This window comes from Brassica napus, chromosome C3, assembly GCF_020379485.1.
Source record: "Brassica napus cultivar Da-Ae chromosome C3, Da-Ae, whole genome shotgun sequence".
NCBI classification, from domain to species: domain Eukaryota; kingdom Viridiplantae; phylum Streptophyta; class Magnoliopsida; order Brassicales; family Brassicaceae; genus Brassica; species Brassica napus.
The window spans coordinates 17,615,936-17,642,877 of record NC_063446.1 but is presented as its reverse complement, the minus strand read 5'-3'; the positions used below and the strand labels follow the sequence as shown (position 1 = coordinate 17,642,877).

At 34.7% G+C, this 26,942-nt stretch overlaps 4 protein-coding genes across 5 annotated transcripts; 1 reads left to right on the top strand and 3 right to left on the bottom strand.

Moving 5' to 3' along the window:
* The first annotated feature begins 6,432 nt into the window (after window positions 1–6,432).
* LOC106397522 (casein kinase 1-like protein HD16) lies at window positions 6,433–10,457 on the top strand. Of its 2 annotated transcripts, XM_013838115.3 has the most exons (16): window positions 6,433–6,752; window positions 6,861–6,992; window positions 7,069–7,142; window positions 7,224–7,293; window positions 7,392–7,447; window positions 7,515–7,586; window positions 7,668–7,762; window positions 7,826–7,892; window positions 7,965–8,094; window positions 8,171–8,389; window positions 8,474–8,616; window positions 8,689–8,863; window positions 8,947–9,037; window positions 9,121–9,278; window positions 9,382–9,570; window positions 9,672–10,457. In XM_013838115.3, the coding sequence occupies exons 1-16, from the start codon at window positions 6,675–6,677 to the stop codon at window positions 9,729–9,731; spliced, it is 1,809 nt and encodes a 602-aa protein (XP_013693569.1). In that variant the 5' UTR covers window positions 6,433–6,674; the 3' UTR covers window positions 9,732–10,457. The 2 variants fall into 2 exon arrangements, with proteins under 2 accessions (XP_013693569.1, XP_013693568.1); XM_013838114.3 differs by lacking the exon at window positions 9,672–10,457 and having other exon boundaries at window positions 9,382–9,665.
* Window positions 10,458–10,959: 502 nt separating this feature from the next.
* Window positions 10,960–14,146, bottom strand: LOC106402136. Its single transcript, XM_013842810.3, has 10 exons — window positions 13,895–14,146; window positions 13,741–13,808; window positions 13,592–13,669; window positions 13,376–13,488; window positions 13,226–13,285; window positions 12,666–12,767; window positions 12,057–12,588; window positions 11,771–11,976; window positions 11,537–11,700; window positions 10,960–11,380 (listed from the first exon to the last, which is right to left on the bottom strand). The coding sequence occupies exons 1-10, from the start codon at window positions 14,053–14,055 to the stop codon at window positions 11,245–11,247; spliced, it is 1,620 nt and encodes a 539-aa protein (XP_013698264.2). The 5' UTR covers window positions 14,056–14,146; the 3' UTR covers window positions 10,960–11,244.
* Window positions 14,147–17,977: 3,831 nt separating this feature from the next.
* LOC125582950 lies at window positions 17,978–25,032 on the bottom strand. Its single transcript, XM_048749424.1, has 3 exons — window positions 24,501–25,032; window positions 23,848–24,272; window positions 17,978–18,025 (listed from the first exon to the last, which is right to left on the bottom strand). Exons 1-3 carry the CDS (start codon window positions 25,030–25,032, stop codon window positions 17,978–17,980), a joined length of 1,005 nt encoding a protein of 334 aa, XP_048605381.1.
* Window positions 25,033–25,736: 704 nt separating this feature from the next.
* On the bottom strand, window positions 25,737–26,507 carry LOC106424532 (glutathione S-transferase T3-like). The gene has a single exon (XM_013865296.2). The coding sequence runs from the start codon at window positions 26,505–26,507 to the stop codon at window positions 25,737–25,739; it is 771 nt and encodes a 256-aa protein (XP_013720750.2).
* Between the last annotated feature and the right edge of the window lie 435 nt (window positions 26,508–26,942).

Genomic DNA, 26,942 nt, shown 5'->3' with positions numbered 1-26,942 from the left:
AACATTAAAATTTCTCGGAGAAATTTGTAATGATGCATGTATATTGAAATTTTTTAATTTTCACATGAGTAATGTTGTCCATAAGACACAAGAAAAAAGAGAGTACAAAAAAGTTTATAACTATATCTTGTCTTCTTGAGACTAAGAAAAATAATGAGTTATTGATGTAAGATGATAAATCACGATTATGATCTTTCTCTTGAAGAGAATATAACTTTATACTAAGAAAAAAAATCCACACAAATAGTATTGTTCAAGAAAATGAACATAAAAGTCGTTGTATACGTGAATGTGGATATAAATAAGGTTAAGATCTAAAGTGTTTCTTTTAGAGCACATACTCTCACTTGGAGTTGAGAAAATAAAGATGGTAATTAAGAAAAGATATTCAATCATCTAAAGATGAAAGAAAACTAATGTGAGTACAATACAATGTAATATAGAACTTATAAAATATTTAAGAAGATGATATATATGAATGCTCCAGAAGAGTGCATAAATATCACTACACATAAAAAAAAGTGATTTGAAATCTTTAATGATTTACATTCTCCTAAGTCTCAAAGTAAGAAGGATCTATGAAAGAATACATAACCCGAATAGGGTATATTGTTGATTCAAAAATGAGATGCATTCGAGATTGATAAACCTGTAGTAGTATCATCTCGAGGGGAAGAGTTAAAGAATCTCACATTTTATATCAAGTGAAACATCTAGAAGATTATGTTTTACTAAGCTGAGATTGATGAATCCTTCTTAAACTAAATCCATATAAATCTGAGACATTAAGCGAAAGAAATGTTAAATTCATTTTTAATCAGAAATATTTCTTAAAAAGTATAATCAAGAAAGTGCCTACATCTTCTTAATGTATTGTACTACACAATGATTTGAAAATGAAGATAAATGAAATAGTAAACCAAAAGTTTACCGAAAGTGTAATGTTTGGCAAACCGGTTATGCCATCCCGGTTTAGTAATAATGTGAAAGATAATCATATGGATATTCGTTGAAGAACGAGAAGGTTCTTACATATGATCTGCGATATGCTGCTTGCTTACAAGGCAATATAAGAATACAGTTTTCACCAGTCAAAAAAATTTGGATTCTATTTATACAAAGAGCTGTTTGTGGGCTTGATCACCCACTGGTGGACTGATCATCCACCATATTCATCGACAAGAAGGTCGTATGTATCCTTGTCATAGATCCGCAACCTGATGTTTGCAAGGCTAATTGGTAATACTGGTAAAATAACAAGCCTTTGATGATTATTTTATGCATGTGTGGAAACATGATGAACATCTTGTAGCTAATGTTCATATTTAAGATGCAGCAGTATTGATTTGCATAATGCCAAACAATAATTAAAAACTCTCACCAATAATTGGTTTTGGGTCAGGAACCAAAGATTCCCATCTAGAAAATGTAGAAAAGTTGTAGTTGCTCCACCACACTATAAAAGATGGGACCTGAAAAGAGGTTATGAATATGTTGGATATAATCTCCGTTGATATAATACTTATTTAAAGACTCAAAAGTTAGTCTATCCAACATTAAGGAGAGAAAATAAACAGCTGGAGGATGAATGAGTTGAAATGAATTATCATTAATCCTCAGACTAAATAGCGTGAATAAAAGTCCAAAATGAATGTATGAAGATAATTTTATTATAAAGATTAACATATGAGTTGTCAGACTCATTTACTGACCATAAGAAAGTGATTAAGTCACAAGTACCAGCTATAGATGCTCCAGTTAAATTGGATGTCCCAGAAGGACAATATCAAACTGCTAATGAGTCTAAAGAGCGCCTGAAGCGTGAAGGACCTATCGGTTCCAAATGAAATAATCCTCGGAAAATAAAAAGAGCATGAATGAGAATGACAGAATCGAGGAATGAATATTAAGGATCTCGAAAAGAGATAGAAAACATGACAAGAAGGAATTCAGGTACCTAAGAAAACATAAAGCTCAAATAGTTATGTCATGTCTGGAACAATATGAACCGATATCAAATCGACGTCGTGAATACTTATGCATGCAATGTAGCAGTTGATGAGAATGAGGATCATAAACCATCTATTGGAAAGTGTACACAAAGAAAATGATAGGCCAAAATGGAAATAAGCAATAGATGAAGGATTAAATCTCTTGCAAAGAGAAGAGAATTCAGACCGATAGTCCATACACCTAATAGTGCAAAACCAGTGGCACATAAATGGGTATTTATGTGAAAGAATGAATGAGATGATGAAAAGTTGTGAGATGCAAAATAGTAGTTGCACAAGAGTTCTCACAAAGACCCGAAATAGTTATAAGAAACACATCATCATGTGGTGGAAGCATCAACTTTCTAGTTTCTTTAATCTGGCAAGAATTGAAAGCCACTGGAAATGACAATTATATCAATGATCCAAAAGGTATAAACTGCAAGAAGCAGTAAACCCCATAAGGATTTGGACTGCTAGAAGCAGTAAATGCTAGTTCTCGAAAACATTACTGCGCGAGTATATTGAACATATAAAAGAAAGAAATAATTCTTGGTCACGAAGTACCATGATATTGAAAATTTACTTATCTTTTTCATGATGGAAAGATGTGATTTCATATGACAAGAAGGATAGTCATACTTGTAAACTTCACAAGAAGCAAAAGAACAACTCGTATGTATAATTATGCATAATATGAATGTTTAGAAAATTGTCTATAAAAGGAAATTTGTGCATGAATTCCAAATAGAACAAGATATGACATTTTGTATGAAAGAGAGGCTATGGACTATAAGCCTAATGGTCTAAGAGATTATTTGAAAATCGAACGAGTTTATTCAATGAGAATATGTTTATATCCATTCCTAAAAGGATGATATATATATATATATATATATGATGAGAATACATCTCCCGAATATGATGCTTCCAGGGGGAAAATATGATGATGTTCGTAGTTGTACTCTTTTTCCTTATCATGGTTTTTGTCCCATTGGGTTTTCCATGTTAAGGTTAACGAGACAACAAATAACACACTAATGATAGACACCTAAAGAGGAATGTCATCAATATTCCAAATTATTTTTCGAGATTTAAGAAGCAGGAGAAAATGATATAGATCAATCATACTTGAAGAAGAATCAATGTATGAACACATTACATTCTTGAGACAGAATCGAAAGTCAAAAGTTTTCCAATCAAATGAGACCTTCTAGATGGAATTAAAATACGAAATTGGTGTCCAGAGAAATATCTTTGAGTCTATTTTCATCGCCAATTTGAATCAAGTCATTCTCCATTATAAATAATTATTTTATTTCAAAATAAAAATATTCAATATACGAAACTTTTTTCTTAATAATGTTTTTTTCAAACATTTTCTTCAATTTTTTTTTTTTATAAATTTGAAATCCAAAATTTGTTTATAAAAATATTATTAAAATTAGTATTTTAAATTTTACATCTTAATTTTTTTTTAAAGAAAATCAAAGCCCTCCAAATCTAATCTAGATTATTTAAGCCTATGGCAAAAATGTATTTATCTTTTTAATGAAATTATTTTGGTTATTTTGACTTTTGAAACCTATTTTTGTGATTAAAACTTTTTAATGGTATCGTAGAGTATTTCTCTATAATCTATTTTTATGAAATGACATATTCAAATATGATATATTAATTTCTTAGAGCGTCTCCAAAAAATACTATATATTTTGAAGTTTGCAAAATTCTATATTTAAAGTTTCAAGGTGTTACATTCCAAAAACAAAACTTTAAATGTAACTTCAAAATTATTTATATTTCACAATATGGTTCTTATATTTATCATAATTAATGTAAATCCATTAAAAACTTATAAATAACTAGAGCATATATAAAAATACTACAAAATATTAATTAATAAGATCCTAGACTAAAATATAAAATTATAAATCAAAATACATAATCAAAATACTACATGTAAAATACTACATTATTCCATAAATTATTTCTGTAATGATCTATCTTTGGTTACACAAAATTTGTTTGGAAAATATTTTGGAGATTCCGAAATAATTCACCAGACTATTAATGTTGTTGTAATATTTAAATAATTATGTCTAATTTTAGTTTAAAAATATTTTAAATCTTATTTTAGTTTTTATTTTATTTTATTTGTAAAACTTGAATTTATAAAAACAAATTTGAAATATTTATGAAATATAAAAAATTTATGGATTAAAATGATAAACGAGAAAATACTTAAGAATCATGAATCAAATTTGTAGTTAATTGTAGAACCAAAATGCATAACCCAATTGCTAACCTTATCTCATTTGTCCTCAAATCAGCTGACTACTATGAAGGCAATGCAGGTGTGATGGCATTCGTTCTATCCAGGTGTAAGGGAATCCCCCAAATTACGCACATGCCAGACCGATGCATTAGTCACGACTGTGCTATTGATTGAAGCTCACACATCAGCCAGTGTCGATGGTTGTAAGGCCTTTACTACTCGTGTTCTCCCGGAAGCCGCTAAGCAGTTGGCTCTGAAATTCTACGCAGACCTTACTGACTAACTGTCTTGTTAAAGTTATGCCCATGAACTTACGCTAGTTGTTGCACTTATCTATCACACACAATGTTGGGTTGTTTATTTATCGTTTTATACCGCATTTACTAGTATATCAAAATCATTAGCCTCATTGACTTCTTTCTTGTTGTCCATTGCCCCCATCAATGTTTGCATTCCCAGAACCTGAACCAATCTGAAAGTCCAAGAATTGACCCCGCTGAATTGCTGGCTCAGACACTTTTCATTTTATTTTGTTAGAGGATCCCCTACCTCCGCCAAGAACATGATCAGTAGCAACTACGAAACACGTTAACGATGACACCTTTATTTTATCAGTTAAGTTAAAGTGGTTTTCCCAGAGACAGAGACGCATTGAATAAAGGCAATTCATCTACTAAATATCTATGGCCAAGGTCAGGTTTGCGCCATCCGGTTGTTTTGTTGCCACTTTCTACAGCCTTATAATACCATCAGCATTTGGTGTGAAAACATCCATTTCATCTGAATAATCGCTCTCTGAAGTGATAACATCAATGTCTTTTAGTGGTTGGGTAATCTCACTCCTTGTCAGATGCACAACATTCCTTCAGATTTCATCAGTCTGCTCCCTGCTGCAGATGGTCATCAACTTTTCTTCACTAACTTGCAGATACCCTCCCGCAGGGAAACCTGTGCGGAGTATCAATCAAGTTAGCCTTTAAATATAACTGTTAACGGTCAACATCATCTATTGAGGTGCAACATACCTCTCCAAGGGATTGGCTTAAGCGGAACTACATCTGTCCGGTCTTCTGTCAGTCTGAACTCCTCTCCACGCATTGTCCGCTAGCGACCAACATCCTCGTTACCGAAAGACACGCACATCGTCAAATTAACAAAGTCCATCCTCACTGCCATGAAGAGCTCCACATCCCCGTCTTCAAGTTTGTCCACAGGCGGTGTGGTGTAGTCTCATGGGATCTTCATCCTCTTCGGGAAGTCATAGGTCAAGGCGACATGCTCAGAAGGGAATAACGACATTTGCCCCTAACCTTCTCCACCAAGGCGTCGTATGTCTCATTCTCCTTCAGCAACACATTGTATTTCACTTCTGTGCGATCAATGTTGAATTTCCATGTCCCATGAGCAAGTCTGCTCCAGTCACCAACGACAAATCTGACAAAATACTCCATTGCTTGAAACTTGAACAAGCTAGTCATTCCCTGCACCAAAAAAAACAATATCCAAAAACTTAATACATAAATCGTATCACCTTCACATATCAAGTTTCAGCCTAACCTAGTTATTTTTCGTCTACAAAATAAAAAACGAAAAATATATTTGATGAAACTTTATCAGAAATTCTTATACCTTTCTTCTAAGAGATAATGAACACTGTCAAACGAGTTGCTAACCACCAAACTTTCAGTCACAGTTTTCTCTTCACCTTTCTCACCAATCCCTCACATCCCGCTAAGGATATATATTATACTCTATAAACCCTAGTACCAATTCCAGTATCCAATACGCAACCAAGCTTACCGAAACAATTGTCATCATAATGAGGATGATTCCCTTTTTTACTCAGCAGATCATCGCTTCTTGCACCTCCTTGTGTCAGACCTAGTCTGCAGAACTCCTCTGCAGACGCCTCAACCAAATCTCTCTTTCTCTGAGCTCTTACACACGCGCGTCCTACAAACGCTGATTCTTCTTTCGTAAAGGAGAAGCAAATCAGTTAATCCTTGTCTTAAAGGATAGTGCTTTTCACCATATCTAAACCCATGAAGAATAGCTAATTTGAACCTTGTTTGGATATATTACACACATTCTCTCTATAATAAAAATACAAAAATTAGATCCCAGTGCTCCCTAATTAATTTCCGAGTTTTTTTCGTAACCCTTTGGTATCTCAATTTCCACTTTTTACTTAGAACAAAGATTATTAGCCCTCGATGTTTCTGGAAGCTCATTTCTTTTCTTTCTCACTGACTTGGACGACAACACGTAGTACGATGCCTGAGCAGCGCAGCGAGCGGGGCAACGAAAAGCCAATTGCTTTGAGGAGAAACAGAGTTGCGTAAGTGAAAGGACGCCGTTGGTGGAGGGACACAGAGGGAAGAGAACAAGTTAGGGGTTTGAGAGAAGAGATGGATGAATTCGAGAGTGGTGGTCAAGCACCTTTGCCTGACGATGAAGGAGGAAACACCCCTCCTCTTCCTGAAAAGGTCTCAGCTTTGCTTTTTCTTCTTCTTTGGTTCCTTATCTCTTGCATTGTCATTGATCAGGAGAAAGCTGTTAACTTTGGGGATTCAATTCCACTCCTGTTTTTGCAGGTGCAAGTTGGTGGTTCCCCAATGTACAAACTAGATAGAAAACTAGGCAAAGGAGGTTTTGGTCAAGTTTATGTTGGTACAAAGATGGGCTCGGCCACTGTTAACTCTAGATTTGGCCCCGGTGCTATGGAGGTTTGTTGATTTGTGTTTCCAAATATACCATCTTCGTTTGTTTGCCTTCATATTGCTCTGTCTTCTTCTTTTGCAGGTGGCTTTGAAGTTTGAGCATACAAGCAGCAAAGGATGTAACCATGGGCCACCGTATGAGTGGCAAGTTTACAAGTGCGGATTCTTCTGCCTCTGTTTGAATTCTTGGTTTATAAAAAAAATATGATTTCTAATATCATCTGTTTTGTTGTTCAGTGCACTTGGTGGCAGTCATGGTGTGCCCCGAGTTCATTTTAAAGGTCGGCAAGGTGATTTTTACGTGATGGTATGTTGACTTTTAGCTAGTTTTGAATAAACTCACATTTGGTTCGTATCTACTTGCGGTTTAACTAATTTCAGATTTTTTTTAAATCTTTCATACAGGTTATGGATATTCTAGGGCCTAGCTTATGGGATGTTCGGAATAGTACCTCTCAAGCGTTAGTATTCTATTTTATATTGTACCATCTGAAGATTTTGTTGACCCCTTTTTATATTGGTACTCAGGATGTCAACAGAGATGGTTGCATGCATTGCCATTGAGGCAATATCCATTTTAGAAAAGATGCATTCTAAGGGGTAATTTTCTTTTTTTTTTTAACTATTGCTTAATTTGGTGGCAACTCTGTTTCTTTAACCAGTTACTCCTGTTTCTGGCAGATATGTGCATGGTGATGTAAAACCAGAGAATTTTCTGCTTGGGCCTCCTGGAACTCCTGAAGAGAAAAAACTTTTCCTCGTAGACCTCGGCTTAGGTACATTTCGGTGTTCTTTGTTTGTCGTCATTGTGTTTCTTATCCAATACTTTAATCTTGCAGCAATCAAATGGCGTGATAATGCCAGTGGACAACATGTTGAATATGACCAGCGTCCTGATGTTTTTAGGTAAGTTAGATTGAATCTTATTAGGACTTCAGTTATACCTCTTATTAATGTGTTGGCTTTTTGCATTCTCAGAGGAACAGTACGTTATGCTAGCGTACATGCTCACCTTGGGAGAACTTGTAGTCGGAGGGATGACCTGGAATCTCTTGCTTACACTCTTGTTTTCCTTCTTCGAGGCCGGCTTCCATGGCAAGGTTACCAGGTTGGGGACTCTAAAAGGTTATTGATTTTATTTCTTTGCATCTTTCTTTCCTTTTATATTTATTTTCTTGTTTTAGGGAGAGAACAAAGGCTTCCTTGTTTGCAAAAAGAAGATGGCTACTTCCCCAGAAACTCTTTGTTGCTTCTGCCCCCAACCTTTTCGTCAGTTTGTTGAGTATGTGGTCAATTTGAAGTTTGACGAGGAGCCTGACTACGCTAAGCATATTTCCCTTTTCGATGGAGTAGTCGGCCCAAACCCAGATATTAGGCCAATAAATACTGATGGTGCTCAGAAGGTGGTTTAGTGTGATCTACTCTATGACATGCTTATCCCAGATTCTGCTGCCTAAAGCTTGTTTGTTTTTGCTTCTGGTGTGAAGCTCATTCATCAAGTGGGTCAAAAGAGAGGGAGGTTGACAATGGATGAGGAGGAGGACGAACAACCAACAAAGAAGGTCAGGTTGGGAATGCCAGCTACACAATGGATCAGCATTTACAGTGCTCACAGACCAATGAAGCAAAGGTACCATCTTGGATTATATTACTTGATAGTTCTTGAACTGTTGCAGCTGACTTGTCTTTTATCTTTGGGCAGATATCATTATAACGTTGCTGATATAAGGCTTCCACAGCACATTGAGAAAGGAAACGACGATGGGCTATTAATTAGCAGTGTGGCTTCTTGCTCGAATCTCTGGGCTGTAATCATGGATGCAGGAACTGGCTGTACGGCTCAAGTCTATCAGCTTTCACCGAGCTTTCTCCACAAGGTAGAATCATTCATTCTTCTCATTCCAATTTTTTCATGTCACTTCCATTTGCGACATTCTCCAACTTGTGCATTTTGTTGTAGGAATGGATTATGGAACAATGGGAAAAGAATTATTATATTACGGCAGTAGCAGGAGCAGACAATGGGAGCTCATTTGTGGTTATGTCCAAGGGTAATGTTCTGTTTTTTGAATGCTGGCATAACAGCTGTTTCCGTTTCGTGTCAGTTCTCACACCTTTCGTCCTTTGTATTCAGGGACCCCGTATTTACAGCAGTCCTACAAAGTCAGCGATTCATTTCCCTTCAAGTGGATAAACAAAAAGTGGAGGGAAGGATTTTACGTTACATCAACGGCAACTGCTGGAAGCAAATGGGGGATTGTAATGTCCCGTGGAGCTGCTTTTTCAGACCAGGTCTTGTAAAAGTTTCTTTTTTTTTCGGAATATAATCATGCAGCACTTGGAATTGTTACATCATATGATAATATGTGTTTGTCGTTTGTTTGTTGTGATGCAGGTAGTAGAACTAGATTTTCTATACCCTAGTGAAGGTATACATCGTCGATGGGATAATGGCTACCGAATTACATCAATTGCTGCAACTTGGGATCAGGCTGCCTTTGTTCTCAGTGTGCCTAGGAGGAAGCCTACCGACGAGACACAGGAGACTCTTAGAACCTCTGCTTTTCCTAGTAATCATGTCAAGGTCTGTGTGCCGGCTTGCCCTCTTATTTTCTTTCGTGTTGTTATTTGTCTTTCCACCTTCCTGGTGGTTTAACTTTGTAGTCCTTTATATTTTCTCTGCAGGAAAAGTGGAGCAAGAATCTTTACATTTCATCTATTTGTTATGGTCGAACTGTTTCATGAAGTTGTAGTTTCTGTTAGGAATGAAACTCAGTTTAGCTTTGTCATATATCCGCTCAGTGTGAAAGAACAACCGTTGTGATCAGTGATGCTATATGGGGCTTAGGGGAATATTTTAGCAAAGGATGAATCACATATGTATTCATTACTGATGTTATGTATTGTATCGACTGTTTTTCAACTTGGACGACTTGTTTGAAGAAAAGCTGGTTAAAACTTATTAAATAGAAAAGAGTAGCTTAGTCTTATATTATCATCAAGTAATGTTTTTATCTTGCTAGAAGGAAAAGAGTCATAGTTTGGTTGTATGGGGCAGTAATGGAGAGAGATAGGACTCTTCGAATTAAACAAGAGATGGCTGTTTATAGTATTTTACTATTCCCTGCCTTCGAAGCTTTGTATTGTGATTTTGTTGTCTTGTTTTAAGTTAATCATGTAGGAATCAAGGAATACAAAGATGAAGGGTTTTTTGGAACTTTTGATTATGAGGAATCCAGCAGACAGTAGTAGTAGCTGGTCTTGTGGCATTTGTGTTCTCAAGAACTTGATCGTCATCCTTAGCTTCTTTACTGCTTAGAATGGAGTATACCCCAGAAACGTAATGGTTTATGGTAAGCTTAAAAATTACTGCTTGTATCCAAGATATGTGGACAATCTTTTTGGCCGTACTATATTGTCAAAAGAATGAAGATGAAAGATAAATATTAAAAGACAATCTGAATGGTAATATCAATATTCTCTTACAAGAGAATCTAGTATTTCAAATGCTGTCTGCAAGATTAATCCGTCCGGAAATACTTTCGGTGTTGGCATAATCATCTTATCACATATTTACAAGTCTGTCCACAACCCTTAGGCCATCAGCAGTGATGGTTTCTTTAAAGATTTCTCACACTTAAATAATAACAAAAAAATCAAAAGCAAAAAAAGAGAAGGTAGAAAAGCAAAGAGAGTACCTGTTTTGAGAGATGTTGAGAGACTTTCTACCGCATGTTCAGTTTTAATTAGTTCATCTCATTTTTATTGATTAAAATTAATTGCATAATAAAACTGACTTTAAAGTAGTCATTAAATATTGTTTAGAGATTCTATGCAAGAAACTTATTGCTAATGATGCTCTTACTTTCTCAAAAAAAAAAAACAACAGTAACACTTTTTGTTGATATGTCAAATATTCAAGAGATTTTCTAAAACTAGAAACTCCCTTGTTAAGCAACGCAATGCTTAAGAGTTAAGAGCATTAACCGAATTTATTAGAACTTTGTAACGTCTTGCTTTCATGTGTATACATATAGATATATTGTATTTATGCCTATTGATGAAAACATCAAATCCTCGCGCTGTTTGTTACGACATAGGATCTGTACTATAGTCCGCTTACTGCGTTCACAAGCTATTCTGTAATGTTAATCAGGATACTAGGAGTCTAGGATGCAGAGTACCAGTTTGGGGAAGTTTAAGGTGGAGAAACCTTTTTATATGGTAATTTGGTATAAAGGCGTGATGTAATACTTTTTCAGCGCATGTCATCTGCAACCTGTGAACTCCGAACTGCCCAGAAAGACGATGGCTTCAACTTCTTGTTTGCCGCAGTGAAAAGCCAACCCAGCTGGGTTTCACACGTTGCACAGTTTGCAATCGTCCATGCGTACCTAAGAGACATACAAAAGAGTTATTATGGTTGATCACTTGAAAAATTACGGGTCTGGCTGTGACCAATTAATTTAAAGTAAAAGTGAGTGACTAAGTATAGTGGCAAGTACATGTAAAAAAAGATAAAAGGCAAACATTAATGATAAAACTCTTACCCAGGAAACCAGCTGTCTTTTAGAACTGGTCTACCTCTAAGCGCTATGTCATTTGCTTTGTAAAAGGTCATTATCTCATGCACATAGCCATGTGGGTTTACATAGGCACCTAGAGGACCATCACTAGACATAACCAACATGTCACTTCTTCTTGCTATAACAGTCTGCAGTAATATGAAAAAACGTATCAGTAAACCAAATACACTACAGAGAGGAAGTAGTTTTTCACATTACCTGGCAGTGTTTACATCGAACAAGATCAAAGCTCTCGAGCAATTCTATTTCTCGCTGCAATCTGTAAGAGACTCCGTCAATCTCCAAGAGCTCTTGTCTAATTGACTCAGAGACGGGAATTTTACTAGCGATGAAAAAGGACAAAATATCTGGTTTATTCACTACAGCCTCCATGTTTGGAACCCCAACGATCTGCTTCCAGAGATCTGTACATCATCGTTGCATTAGCAGACTGTCAACGTTTGTGCCGCTATTAGAAAACGATCAAAACAAATAAGGAACTTACCAGCTGCTCTTTGAGCAAGATGATATGAGTCGTACGTCCGATACACCCAGTGTGGCCAAAACGCTCTTGGGGCCATACGGAATCTATTTAGATCAGTCTTTTCCCGGAAACTTGTGAGCCTATAATGCTTTTGACCTTTCCCTTGTGAAACAGGACTCTTGCCATTTCCAGATTCATTTTTGTCATCTTGCCCAGAACATCCAATGGACCTAGAGCTGTACGAATGAGCTGCACTAGATTGGATATTAGATGTGCTGACTACTTGATCATCATCACTACTCGTCCAGCCATCCATAAGTGAGTCAACTGCTGAATAGTGAAGTCTTTTCTCTGACAGAGTAAGACTACCCTCAAAACTTTCTTCGGAATTTGCTACCGACTGTTCGTCCGTATCTCTGTGAGGTGTAAATGTAGACATTTTACTCGAGTCACAGCGACCTCGCAGGTTGCTTACTGGAACCAGCTTCCCAAACGCATCCCTGGGAGTCCTCAAGGGCACATCTTCGTCAACAATATGAACCTCTCCGCAAGGCTGCAAGAATGATTTAATAAGGAAAAGCTTTTTTCCGCAACACGCAAAGATGTATATATAGAAGGGGTTGTCCTTACGAATCCTTCAACGTCAGTCCAGCGACGCTTTAAACGAAACCGTTGTTGTCCACGAGTAATAACATTGAATGAGCCGTCACTGAGTCGACGGTATTGTCGTATCTGTTACTATCACCGAGAATAGTAAGTTCCATAGCAAAAAGATGAGGATCAAAACTTTTCTCACAAACAAAACTTCCCAACTTCCTATATCAAGATCCCCCGTCTCAAACATAGCTCCAGAAACATTGCGGAAAGAATCATTAAGTCAGTAGTTTTTAGGTAGATTCCAATTGTAAAATGTTTTTCCTTCTTAGGTATTTGTTAGTGCCAAACCAATCAAATCTGATTCCGCAACTCAACATTCAAAACTCTAGTATTTAGTTTGATACTATCGGACAGGTGGAAATGTGCTTGCAGTTGGCAGATGTTCTAAGAGGTCTAAAATGCTCTAACCTAATTAATACTATAACAAAACAAATCTAATTATAGGAAAGCCAGTCAAGAACCTAAAGAAAGCACACCCAAAACCTGAAACATTTTTGAGATGAGACCAAACATCTAACAGAAACCTATATTACCTCTGCGGTTGTACCAACAGTGGCGTACTTGAACTGATGACCTTCTCTGTAAACACGAATCTAAAGATAAAAAGGGATAAAATGTAAATCTTTGAACATGAACTTTAAAAGAACCCAAGACAATTAAAGTAAAAGATTTAAGTCACCTACCACACCTATAGTACATGGAGCATTAGTTTGGTTCAAAGCTCTCTCAACAGCAGCCAAGAAGCTAGACTGGATAATCCTAAGGGGAAGTGTAGACTCTGGAAATAGAACCACTCCTGAAGTATTGGAAAAGCAGCATTGTCAATGGCTTAGTCTTACACAAACATTGTTAATGGAAATGGTACACTTTCGGGTTAGCAACTCTGTTTATGAGAGTACCTTCAAGATAGAAAAGGGGGAGCTTCAAAACGGTGCCTCCATCCACAGAAGCAATTCTGTTTGGAGTGTCTTCAACCTCTGTTTAAACTCAAATGTGAGAAATGCAAGAAAACAACTCGGCAAAGAAGAGAATCAGTATATATATATACCGCCAAGATAGGTGTGTAGAGAAGCAACATCTGGATTGAAAATAAGTTCATCAGCACCGAGATTATCACTGCCACGTCATAGAGAGAGATGAACAAACGTACTGTTTATAGATTCGCTATCTAAAGAAGGAAAAGAGGAAAAGAGATTGCTCACGAAAGACGAGTGTGGGAGGTGACCCGAAATGCAGCGAGATCGTCTTCGTCGTAATCTGGAGAATCTTCTTCGACTTCCTCCACCTGCAGCTCCTCGAAATCAAGCTCGCGAATCAGCTCGATCTGTAGCCTCTCTCTCTCTAGGATCCTGTCGTCGTCCATCTCTCTCCTCCTTGCGTTTAACCGCCACCACAGACCCTTCGCTGCGTTTTCCACAGACGACCGTCTCGTTTCGTAAGCGATCGGGCCGTTCTCTCGATTTATTGCCCGGCCCAACTATCTCTGTTCCTGGAACTATTACCCGGCCCACAATCATGAACTTGTGTTTACTCAGCCCTTTTAAACACTTTGAAGTCAAAGAAGGATTTGATCGCGATGCTAAAGGTGCCTCCAACTTTGCCAAATTTTACAACAGAATGGAGGCTATAAAGACGTATATATGTTTTCCAGACTTCAAGATATCTCATATTCCAAAAACACATAATGGAATTTTGAATTCATTAACTAAGATTGCGAGATCTTTTCATAGAGAGCTTTGTTACATTGGTTAACCTATTCCGGTCTGGTTACCCAGACCACTTCAAATCTGAGTAATAAAATAGCCGTTCGTTGTAAAAAATAAACACTTCGAAGTCAAATGTTAATTTTCATAAACTTCTGTTAATGAGTGAAAGGAGACGTTTCATTAATTATGAGTAGTTTTTTTTTCTTCGTCGTAGACTAAAAATCCTTAATATCTCCCCCCCCCACCCCTCTCCCCCTCCCCCTCCCCCAATTCTTCCTCTTCACCATGGGTTCCACTTCAGAGGCTCGTGGACTTCTCAACAAGTGTGTATGTAGTGAGCTTTTGAAGGTGTACACGTCGAGCAGCAAAAAAATCTTGTTCCACCATTCTTCAAATATATGATCAAATGAGATAGAGAAAAAAAATTCTTAGCAAAACTAATGTAAGCGATGATTGATATGCTCAAATTAAATTCAAGCAACTCTCTCAAATAAGAGTGTCATCGTAGTACTTAAGGATCAAATGCATAGGGACTGGGATCACACAATATATCTATGGTTTCAAGCTAAGCCAAGCTAAAAAGTAGAAAACAATAAAACATGCAGAAATTTAATAGGTATGTAAAGTGTTAGATTCAAAAATTTATCAAACAAGAGATTCAAAACATAAATCAATATATGCCAAGAGTTTGTTAAGAACTATTCTAGAGCTCAATTATCAGTAATAAGTTATTCAATTCTCGTTGCGATAAACTATCAGATGTCTAATTAAAATCTAATACCAACTCTCATTGCGTATCCGATGAGGCTATGGAGATAATTTTTGAATATGTTCAAATTTAAAATCGTAGACCAACTCTCGTTCTCTAGTAAAAAACCGCAAATAGCAACGGCGATAATACGAGGCTATGGGTCTTTTTCATAGCTATATGGAGGTCTTGCTACGAAAAGCCACGTTTCTCAAAATCGTAGCTCTACGATCGTAGATAGCAAAACCGTTGTAAAATGGTACGACTTTGCTACGAAAGATAACGTGTCAATTTGCTACCGTTTTGACACGATTGTTACATGGCAATTTTGCTACGAAGTAGCGCCGATTATTTTGTGGCAAGTTACCCCGTATTTGCTACAATTATATAGTTGCTAATTGCAACGAAACATATACAATTTATTTTGCGTCTTTTGTTTTGTTTTGCTACAATTTAAGCAGTGTTTTTCGTGAGTAGATTTGTGAACGATTTAAAAAAAAAAAACTAATTAGAATTCTTTCTTTTGAAACAGAAACATAATTTATATTACATTGAGCTTCTTAAAGCTCAAATGGTTCAAAAGATTCAAACATTCAAAAGGTTCAAACATTAAAACATAATACATAAACTTGTTTTTGGGCAAGCAACAGCCATATCTTAACCTACAAACCGAGTTCTGCACTGCACCACCTATCTAATTCAGAATGGTTATTAGTGATGAGATGTTGAGGTTGTGAATCACCTGGAGCTTGAGACTGAACCTGAGCTGGAGATGGAGCTTAACCTTGACGTTGAGCCGGAGTTTGGTTGTGCTGTAGAGGCGGAAGCTTGAGGCGGTAGAAGTTGTAGAATCGTGTTGATTGAGATTTAGTCATCTCTTCTTTCAGGTCAGTCTTGAAAGCATGAAAATCAGACTTGATTTTCTGAGTGAGGGTCTCCAAGCCACAAACATGCATCTCCATGTCTAGGCTTCGCTTGAGTGTAGCAGGGACCGACTCATGATGATATCATTTGTTCTTGGACTGAACATTGCCAAGTCCATAAATAGTGCCCCTGCCTGTCATGCTGAAAGTACACAAAAAATAGCATTACCACAAAGAACACAGTCATAAAAATACAGTATGATCTTGTTACAAGTTCAATACAAGAGTAAGAAGAAACAAAGATAATGAGCATGAGAGATTATTACCTTGATGTATTCTTGGTTTAAGAGAAGGCGCTTGATAGACCATGGAATTTACCCGCTTTCAGCCATGGTCTATAAGTGTTTTAATAACTAATTACTACTATATAAAGTCTATTTTGAATGTTTACAGGTTCAGAGACGATTTGGAGGAAAGTGGTGATTTTGGTGTCTTTTGGAGCCTTTTGTGTGCAGAGGTGCACAGACGCGTCAGATGTCTAGCTATGGATGGAGACCTTCCGACCGTTAGATTGAGCTCATAGTTTTAAACAAGATAGATCTTTTAGTTAGCTTTTCAATGCCACCGGTTGGAGGTCAATCAGCATCTTGTACCAGACGTTATGCCCGTTTTACTAAAGAGTGGTCAGTCTGCCTCGCGAGAGGAAGCTGTCGAGGAGATGAAGGACTGTCGATCGATGTAACAGCATTTGTGTCGGTCGACAGTGATGCCAGAATATGGACTGAGAATATATTATGACCGACTGAAGCCCAGAAGCAAGACCAAATTACCAGAATACCCTTGGACGACCTAAAACCCTATTTATATGTTTTCTAAGCCACTGTTGACGGCTAAGCTTTCTATTATTCATTGTTCTTAGTTATGAGAGAAAGGAGGAACTCCTTCAGAGTCCTCCTGGAACTCCATTTTCTTTGGTTTTAATATCTATTGCTTTTTATATCTATTCATCTATGACTTCTGTGACAAACTTCATGTCTGAATAGATCCACCTGTTAGGTTTAGGGTTCAGATATGATGAGGGATTAGCCCCAACTATAGACTGCTGAGTTATGGTAATTGTCATTAGGATTGTTCATTAATGCATGTTTCTAGATTAGCTACCTAGAACTTGCCCTAGGATTGATAGATAAAAGCGAGAGCTTCATTCTCATCCTGAAAACATTCTAACTGAGCTAAGTTTCTCGCTATGAGCAAGGCGAGAACTGATCTAATGAGCTTAGTAAGCTACCATTCAACCTGTGCATAAAGCTTAACTAGAAGCGCGTCGATCGATATCATTATTGCATAATCGATCGACGGAGCAAAAGGTGTATCGATCGATATCCCTAAAGGATTATCGATCGACACTTTCTGTTGATCGACATACGATAGTTGAGATCATTAGTTCTAGTTAATAGACAAGTCAAAACATGCGAGAGCTGAATGACTTGTTGATTAAGTAGTTGAGCTTTACATTATCATGCATGCAACTCATTAGGCATCTGTAGGATTATAATCCCAAGTTTCCTGAATAGAAACCCTAAGTCTAGCAACCATCCTTCCATCAAACCCCAAATCAATCAATCGAGCAATTACATTGCTCACAAACCTGCTATTTACATTTAATTATTAAATCAACCTAGCGTAATCAAACTGATTAGATTTATTTGGTTTCCTAATTCCCTGTGAATTCGATCCCTAAGTACTACAACTCGACATCTTATTTGAGAGAGTATAAATCACTCCTTAGGGTAATTTGAGTGGTATCAGCGCTCTTTGAAGTGGTTGTGGCAGTAGTTGAGGCAGTTTGGCTATCCCCAATTAGAGATCCGTCTTGTAGCATCTCTTCAACCGCTTGTTCAACCTCCAGAACCAGTGCCTCTGCTTGTTCGTTCATGAAGGTCCTATCTTTACGGGTGTGAGTCTTCCTCACGAGGTCTGGATATGAAGGTGGTCCTCCAAAACTTCATCAATAACCTACAACAAAGGGAACAACATAAAGTTAGACAATTAGCAGTTAAATAAAGATAATTACCTCATCTCTCTCACGTCACGAGCTTCTTTGTCTTTTAACTTTCACTTTTCTTTGTCAAACAAACAAGATTCACTTATATCCATCACTTGGTGAGTCATGAATCTAGTCAACTTTTAAAGTATTTGTTTTTCTTTTTTTTCTAAGTTTGATATAAACTAATAACATAACACTTTTTTTGCCAGACAAATCAATGGAAAAGTTTTTTTAAAAGATCCTTCATATCAACACCTAAAGAAAATTTGGATGATTTACCATGGGATCCTGCTAAAAGGAGAAAAAAAAAACATAGCTTATGATTCAAATCCAAGAGACTAGGTAAGGCGCAAGTATCTAGCTAGAGGTCCTTGAAAACCATATGGTCATAATTTTCCGAAAAAGATGATCGCAAATTCTTTGAGACGGTTTAGTTCTGCTTGTTTTGATCAGTATGGTAATTGGCTTGAGTATAGCATATCGACAAATAGAGCTTATTGTTTGTGTTGTTACTTGTTTCGAGATGACATACATAAGCAAGGTGGAATGATACGTTTGTGACACAAGGTTTTCTAGTTGGAATAAATCTGAGAGATTTGCTTCTCATGTGGGTGGTATGAATAGCTTTCACAATATTGCTTTTAAGATGTGTGATTCTTTGAAGAATCAAAAACATTCCATTGCCCAACCTTCTTATAAGCATGATGATGTGGTGAAAAACGAATATCGTCTTCGTTTGAATACTTCAGTTGATGCTTCTATATATATGCTGCGACAGGGAATACCTTTTCGTGCTCATGATGAGTGAGAAGATGCTGTTAGTAAAGGGATTTTTCTGGAACTTATAAGATACACAGCAAACAAGAACAAAACGGTAAGTAAGGTTGGATGGCAACTTAACATTTACATTGATAATATAAGAGAGGATGGCCGATTTAATAACTTGGAGAGTCTTGGAGATCTTTCTCGTTCGATGGTTGAAACACAGAAACATCTTGCACATCCTCTAGTGTACAGACTTTTGAAGTTAGCACTAACTTTACTATTTGCTACAACAACTCTGGAGAGATGTTTTTCTGCAATGAAGCTTGTGAAGACAGCTTCGCGCAACCGAAATGGAGATCAATTTTTAAGTGACTGTCTTGTTTGCTTTATTGAAAAGGATTTGTTTGCATCGGTTACAAATGAAACGGTGATGAAAAAATTTCAAACCATGGCTGAACGTGGAGTATCCCTTATATATTAATTGAGAAGTATTACAACATTTTTTTTTGTACTCACTTGTCATTATCTAAATATATAATAAGATTTTTATTAAGCTAACCATAAATTTATTATTAATGTTCCTTATTATTTTTTTAAATAAAAATTACAGAATTGTCTAATGTGACTAAAATATATATGGTAATTAATGATTTGGAATAATAAAGATTTTGATAAAAATTAATGATACTTCTATCATTTTTGTTTTATTTTAAACGATTAAAATAAATTAAACAACCACATTAACCATGTAATAAAAATTTAGATTTTTCTGTATATGTTATATTTTGAATTTTTGAAAACGACTATAAATTACTAAAATTGTTAAAAGTCTCGCATTCAAATTTTGTGATCCATGGTTTATTTTTATTATGAAAATATACAAATGATTACAAAATCATGTAAGTAAAAAGTCTCATTTAATTAGTAATTAAGATTAAAAGATATATATATCGTAAAGTAAAATATTTACGATATAAAATACAGAAATATTTTAATTTTAAAATTTACTTTGAACATTTTTTCCTTGATAAAATATTTGAAATTATTTTTTTAAAATTATAAATTACTAAAACTATTAATCCCACGATGAATATTTTGTTTTCAGTAATTTAAAGTTTTTGCTATAAAAGATACAAATGATCAAAAATAACCATATGAGTGGAAAAGATCATTTAAGAGATATTAATATTAAAATATACTATATATATATGTGAATATCATTTACATTTAATTATATACCGTATCAAATAGAAAAAATATTGTTTGATTAATGTAATTTATTTATATGTTTGCACCGATTAAAATAATTATTACTGACTTTTTAATATTCAATATATATTTATTATTTCATAATATTATTTCATAATATTTCATAATAGTTACTGAATTTTTAATATGTATAAAATAGTTTTTATATATAATATTCATACCACACAAGATGCAAGTCTTAACCTAGTATTTGTAATATTCGTAAGACTATTATAATTTAAGAGATTTTTTATTTAATATTATATTTTGGTTTAATATATATATTCCCCAAATAAAAATATTTCTGCATCCACCATTGTGTTAGGCATTCTCCTAGAAACTTTGCCGATAGCGATGGTCTAAGTCTATAAAGTGGCCTATACAATTCTACCGAATCTATTTAAACATCAACGTTGTAATTTACTAAGGATAATATCGTTCGTTCATTGCCAAAATGCTACAGCAAATTGAGGGTGTGCATCAAGTGCATATGCACAGGTTACATCTCCTATATTAAAATTTCTTTCTTACTTTAGGGTCTTAATTTTGAAGATTTTATATTTTGATGGTCCAATTTTCAAAATCACATACTAAATTAGAGAAAAACAATAAAATGACACAATGTCTTTTTGTATAGCTCATTATACTTTTTATGATTCTGTTTTGAAATTAATAAATTTGGTTGTGGAAAAAAATTGTCTATATTTTAGTTTGGACTTACTTTTTGTTAGCTATATTTTGGTTGGCAACTAGAGAAGAAACATGAATAATATGGTAAATTTAACAGCAAAAAGAAGTGGGTAACATTAAAGGCAACTTTATGTCATATCTCATTTCTCTGGTCTTTCTGTCAACATTTCATTTATTCTTCGTCTCCAGAGGGTTAGACAATGCCGCTTCACTGAAAGAAAAAAATTTCCATCAACCAACGCTCAGAATTTTATTTATATATAAATATTATGTTTTCAATTTTAAAGTGTATATATTATAATATATATGTATATCAATTTTTAAAACATAATAAATTTACGGTATATTTTTTTCATTGAATAGATTGTTTTAAATTTTCACATGTATTTGTATCTTCTTCTATATATATATTTTCGGATTATTATTTTATTATTAAATTCGTAATTATATATATAAAGATTAGTAAAATATTGTTTTATTGTCATATTCAGAGATATTGTAGCATTTCACAAATTTAGAATGTATTTTAAAAAATTAAACTTTTCGCTTTATATATTTATATCATCGAGTAAATAATTAAACATTTAGTTTTTGTTAAATTTTTAAAATAAACTATATAGTTTAAAATTTGTTTTCATTGGTTTAAGGTAGTAAATATTAATCATTGTTAGATAATATGATTTTTTATTTTAAAAAGAATCTTTATAATTTTAAAAGTTAACATCGACAAATATTTAACATATGGAGGTATAGTAGTACAACATTAAATTATATCTATTTAATTTATACTATCTATAAATCCAATGGATCATCTATTCTTTAAATGCAATTATTGATAGTCCAATAAAAATTTCTGGTAGGCCCAAAATTTAAATGATAAGATTAGAGATTAAATGTAACATGACTTTCTAGAAATATGTCCATTAGGTCTATTTTTAAAAAAATCACACATGAATCAAAGTTGTAACTTCTGTTTTATTTGATTTATTTGATTAAATAGATTAAATTTATTTGATTTAAATTTGTATCTACATTTAAATGTTATGAACGAAACACTATATTCAGTGTTTTGAAATCTGACCTGGATCCACGGTTAAACCTGCAAACCCGGGTCTCAATATGTATTCCGGTTTGGTTTTCAAGAAAAACTTGTTATTTAAAAATTCTATAAAACCCACACAAAAAACCCTGCTAAAACCGGAACCCGGCTACCGGTTGAACCAATAGGTGACATGCATGATATGTAATCCAATTTCACTTAAATGTTTATATTTTTAGTATTCTAATATATATTTATTAATGTTTAGATGGATAGTGGATATATTATTAACTAGGTGTTGTGCCCGCATATGCGAACATAATTTTCTTACGAATATTTATTTTTTTAAATCAAATCAGTATGGTAATACAAATTTTTAGCCAAATTAATTTTTCAATTTATTATAAGCGTAATGATTCAATATTTGAGAGGATGTGATGCATACTAAAAAGAGAGGAATGAATTTGAGCATCAACAATTCATATACTTTTATTACAATTTAGTGATTTATGTTTCCAAAAGAATATAATTGTTTATTTATTTAATTTAATTTTGTTTTTAATGTAATGTTTTATGATCTAATTGTGTTAATATGTTTGTTGAGTTTGTTTATATTTGATAAATATATTAAGTGTATGTTCGAATAACCTGTAAAAACTATACTCATAAAAATATCAATAATAACATTTTCCATCATATATTAAATATTAATAGTAACTAACTATTAATATATATATATATATATTAATTTATATTTATATTTATATTTATATATATGTACATTTAATTTTAATACTTTAACTCCAAAATTTATATTTTTATATATTTGGTGAGAGTTTTGAAAATTTTATTTCTTTTATTTGGATTATATAAGATTTATATTTTATATATTTGGTGAGAGTTTTGAAGAATTTATTTCTTTTATTTGGATTAATGTACAATTATATATATACAAATTGTTAGGTATATATCATTATTTATTATGTTAATAAATAAAATATGATTGATTAGTTATTTTAAATTAGTATTAATATAAATTGAATTCATTAGTTTCAAAAAATAATAAATTAGTTAGTTAGTTCCTTAATTCTAGGCATGATGTATATTTAATAATAATTAAATTAGATATAAGTAGAAATAATAAAAAAGATAATTAAATATAATGGTTCAATCTAGACTATTTGTAAGTAGAATTGCTTCTGTTTTAATAGTATTGATATCTAGAATACAAATAGCAAACAAACCCGTATTGATCCCTAGTCTAAGGAAATAACACAAAATCGAATGACCACAAGTCTTGCAACAAGAATGAAACTTTAAAAGAGGTATAACGCCTAGTGAACAACATTAACAGCATACAATGTATGGTAAATAAAAGAGAAAGCATACACAATTATATTTCCGAGTTAGAACTCAGGACGATCTTTCCACATAATCATGATGTCTCATAATAAACAGAAACAAAATGTATATATTTACTATTTCATAATATGTAAAAAATATATAATACATAAAATAATTTTTATATATAATATTCATATCATATAAGATGCGGATCTTAACCTAGTATTTGTAATATTTGTAAGATTATTATAATTTAAAATATTTTTTATTTAATATTATATTTTGGTTTAATATATATTCCCCAAATAAAAATATTTTCTGCATCCACCATTGTGTTAGGCATTCTCCTAGAAACTTTGCCATGGTCTAAGAGCAACTCCAATGGCGTTACCCACCATTGGAGTCCTTAGTAATTAAAAAATAATTTTTTTTTTTGAATAGTTAAGGACTCTAATCATAATTGTGAGTCCAATGGTGTTATCCACTTTGGAGTTCTTAGAATTTATTTTTTTTAATTGAATCTTAGAAATCATAAATTAATAATTTTGTAAAACATTTAAATAATAAATTGTCATTTATTAAATGAATAAATGTAAACATACAAAATTAAACATCTTCATCATTACCAAATTTGTTCCAAATATTGTCAATCAAATCATTTTTTAATTGTTCATGTATACGCCTATCATGAACATGATTCCGTACGCCAAGCATATTACCGAGATTTGAAGGCATATCGGTAGAATATGACATATCCACCTGTGAACTCCTACTCGAGTCTCCTTCTTCAAACGCAGATGTATCAAACTGAGTATAGCCATCCCGTTCATTTTCTACTATCATATTGTGCAGTATGATACAAGTTCGCATAACCATCCCTATTTGTCTCTTGTCCCACAAAATAGCCAGGTTTTTCACTATTGCAAATCGAGCTTGCAATACTCCAAAAGCACGTTCCACATCTTTTCTGGTTGCTTCTTGAACTTTAGCAAATAACTCGGCTTTAGGACCTTGAGGGAGTGAGATTGATTGGATAAATGTTGACCATTTCGGATATATGCCGTCGGTGAGGTAGTACGCCAAATCATACTGGTGTCCGTTGACCACGTACTGTACCCTTGGAGCTCGACCTTGTAAAATGTCATCAAAAACAGGAGACCGATCGAGGACGTTAATATCGTTTAAAGTACCTGGGGGACCAAAAAAAGTGTGCCTCATCCAAAGATCTTGTGAAGCTACAGCCTCCAAGACAATGGTAGGCTTTCCTGATCCCCGTGTATATTGTCCTTTCCAAGCGGTTGGGCAATTTTTCCACTCCCAATGCATATAGTCGATGCTTCCTATCATCCCAGGAAAACCGCGTATCTCTCCAATATCGAGTAGTCGTTGAAGATCGTCTGGGGTGGGTCTTCGTAGATACTCAGCTCCAAACCACTGTATTACGCCTTCAGTGAAATTGCTTAAACACGAAAGTGTTGTGCTTTCACCAAGTCGGAGATATTCGTCAACAGCGTCAGCCGCACAACCATAAGCAAGCATACGAAGAGATGCCGTACACTTTTGTAGCGGAGATAGACCTAACCTTCCGATAGCATCCCTTTTTTGTTGAAAGAATGGAATATTTTCAGATAGGCGATCGACAATACGCATGAATACTTTCTTGTTCATGCGGAAACGCCGTCTGAATAAATGAGCCGGAAATGTCGGATCATCACAGAAGTAGTCTTTCCATAGACGGTTACGGCCCTCCTCGCGGTTTCGTTCGACGTATGCACGTTTGTTCTGTTTCTTTGTTTGGTTCTCCACAATGTTATTGTAGCTATCTTCAAAATATTCATCGATAGCCTCATCCAAAGCCGCATTTAATCTTCGATCGACTTCATCTGCCATCTATTTGTGTATATATTATACGCATAATAAAACTGTTATATTAAGAAATTAAATAAGTCCACTAACGAAAATTATTTATGATTAACAATCCTAGTTATCATAATAAAACTGATCTTAAACATTTCAAACAACATTTCAAAAAATGCGTAATTACTATCGAAGTGAAGATGGTGATTCTATTTCTTATCATTACAAACAGATAAAAGAAGGAGGATTATAATTTCTAACCTGAACCAATTATAGAAAGAGGATATTTGTTGACAGAATAATGAGTTACAGAGAGTCTTGGATTAAGGAAAATAAGATAATGATCTAACTGTTCTGAGAACAAGAAGAGAACAAGCAGAAGAACTGGTTTTCTTAACAAGATTTAGAAAAAGCGTGAGTACAAGAAGAGACACTACAAACTGACTTATAAAGGCAACTTGGAAATACAAAGAAACAACGAAACAGACACCCGTGACTTGGTGCACATGAAAATAGGAAAGCAAGACAGAAACACATAACCCGTGACTTGGTTCAGATACAAAGCAACACATAAACTAAGAACCCGTGAATGAACAAGGAAGAGACACCATCTTTTGTCTTCATCTGGTACATGGTCTTCAGCTTTACCTGAAACAGAGAATAGGAGATGAGTTAGTAAAGTAAACACTAGTTCCAAACTTCTAATGCAAACATCACTAAAGCTAACAAACCATCAATCATGACAACATTTCAGACAAAAGTTTCATTTTGAGAGCTAATTCCATCTCAGAGAGAGGCTCGGGCTTTGCAAGTAAACTTTCTAGCAAACTTTGCTTGGAGATTTGTTTTTTCATCTCCAACAGTCCTTGTAGCTTCGCCAATTCTTCTTCTTTTCCCGTTTTATGCCTCTTCCCCGCAGCCTTAGCAGCTTTAACCCCTATTGGTCTCTCTTTTGGCTCTGGAACTGGAGAATCCACTGGTTTCCGCTTGTCCTTGTCCTTCTCCAGATACGTTGAGCACCATTTAACATCGTGCCTAAGCTCCCGCCAGGCATGTTCCAAGTTGAACTTCATGTTCTGGTCACTGTAGAAGATATCCAACGCTTGCTTCATCACATCGTCCTCATTTTGCCCGCTTCTCTGCTCCCTCAGTGCCATGTCGTAGCATCCAACAAACTTACAGACCAAATCATTGATCCTAGCCCATCTTTGCTTGCATTGACCTAGTTCTCTTGGCACTGTCCCAACCAGGAGAGGACTGGAGTTGTAGTACTCGACAATCCTCTTCCAGAAGGCACCAGCTTTTTGTTCATTACTAACTATTGAATCTTTGCTGGTGTTGAGCCAAGCACCTATGAGGATTATATCCTCCTTCACAGACCACTTTCTCCTCTCTTTAACACTAGACTCTTCAGGACATTGGCTACTAAAGAAAGGAGTTTCTAATGAGTCAAGGTCGACTGATCCTTGACTCGCTAAGAGGTTAACAAAACTAGGGGACCTTGCCATTTAGGAGGAACTCTCAGTGATTCTCTACTAGAATCAGAGATGATTAAATAAGGGATTCAACATTGAATCCTAGTAGAAAAATGTCAAATAAGAACAGCTAGAGACAATTAAATGCAATTTTACTTTGCAAGATGCAGTTACGGTAAATTTAATTGTGGTTTAGTGTGCATTTATAACTACCAAGTTGGAAAGTACAAACTGCAAAGTAAATGTTTTCAAAGCATAGGAATCAAAACCCTTTTCAAACTACAAAGTTACCGATAGTCCTATCCGTTTAAATTCTAACTGCTAATTTTAAACTAGAGAGTTAAAGAAGACATGTAACTTTAAACACTAACCTCAGAGGACTCTCTCAAGGTCAGACACACGCCTAAGCAACATCCTCACCTGGGCCTGAACAGACATCAGAGAAACAAAACAATAGGTTAGAATGAC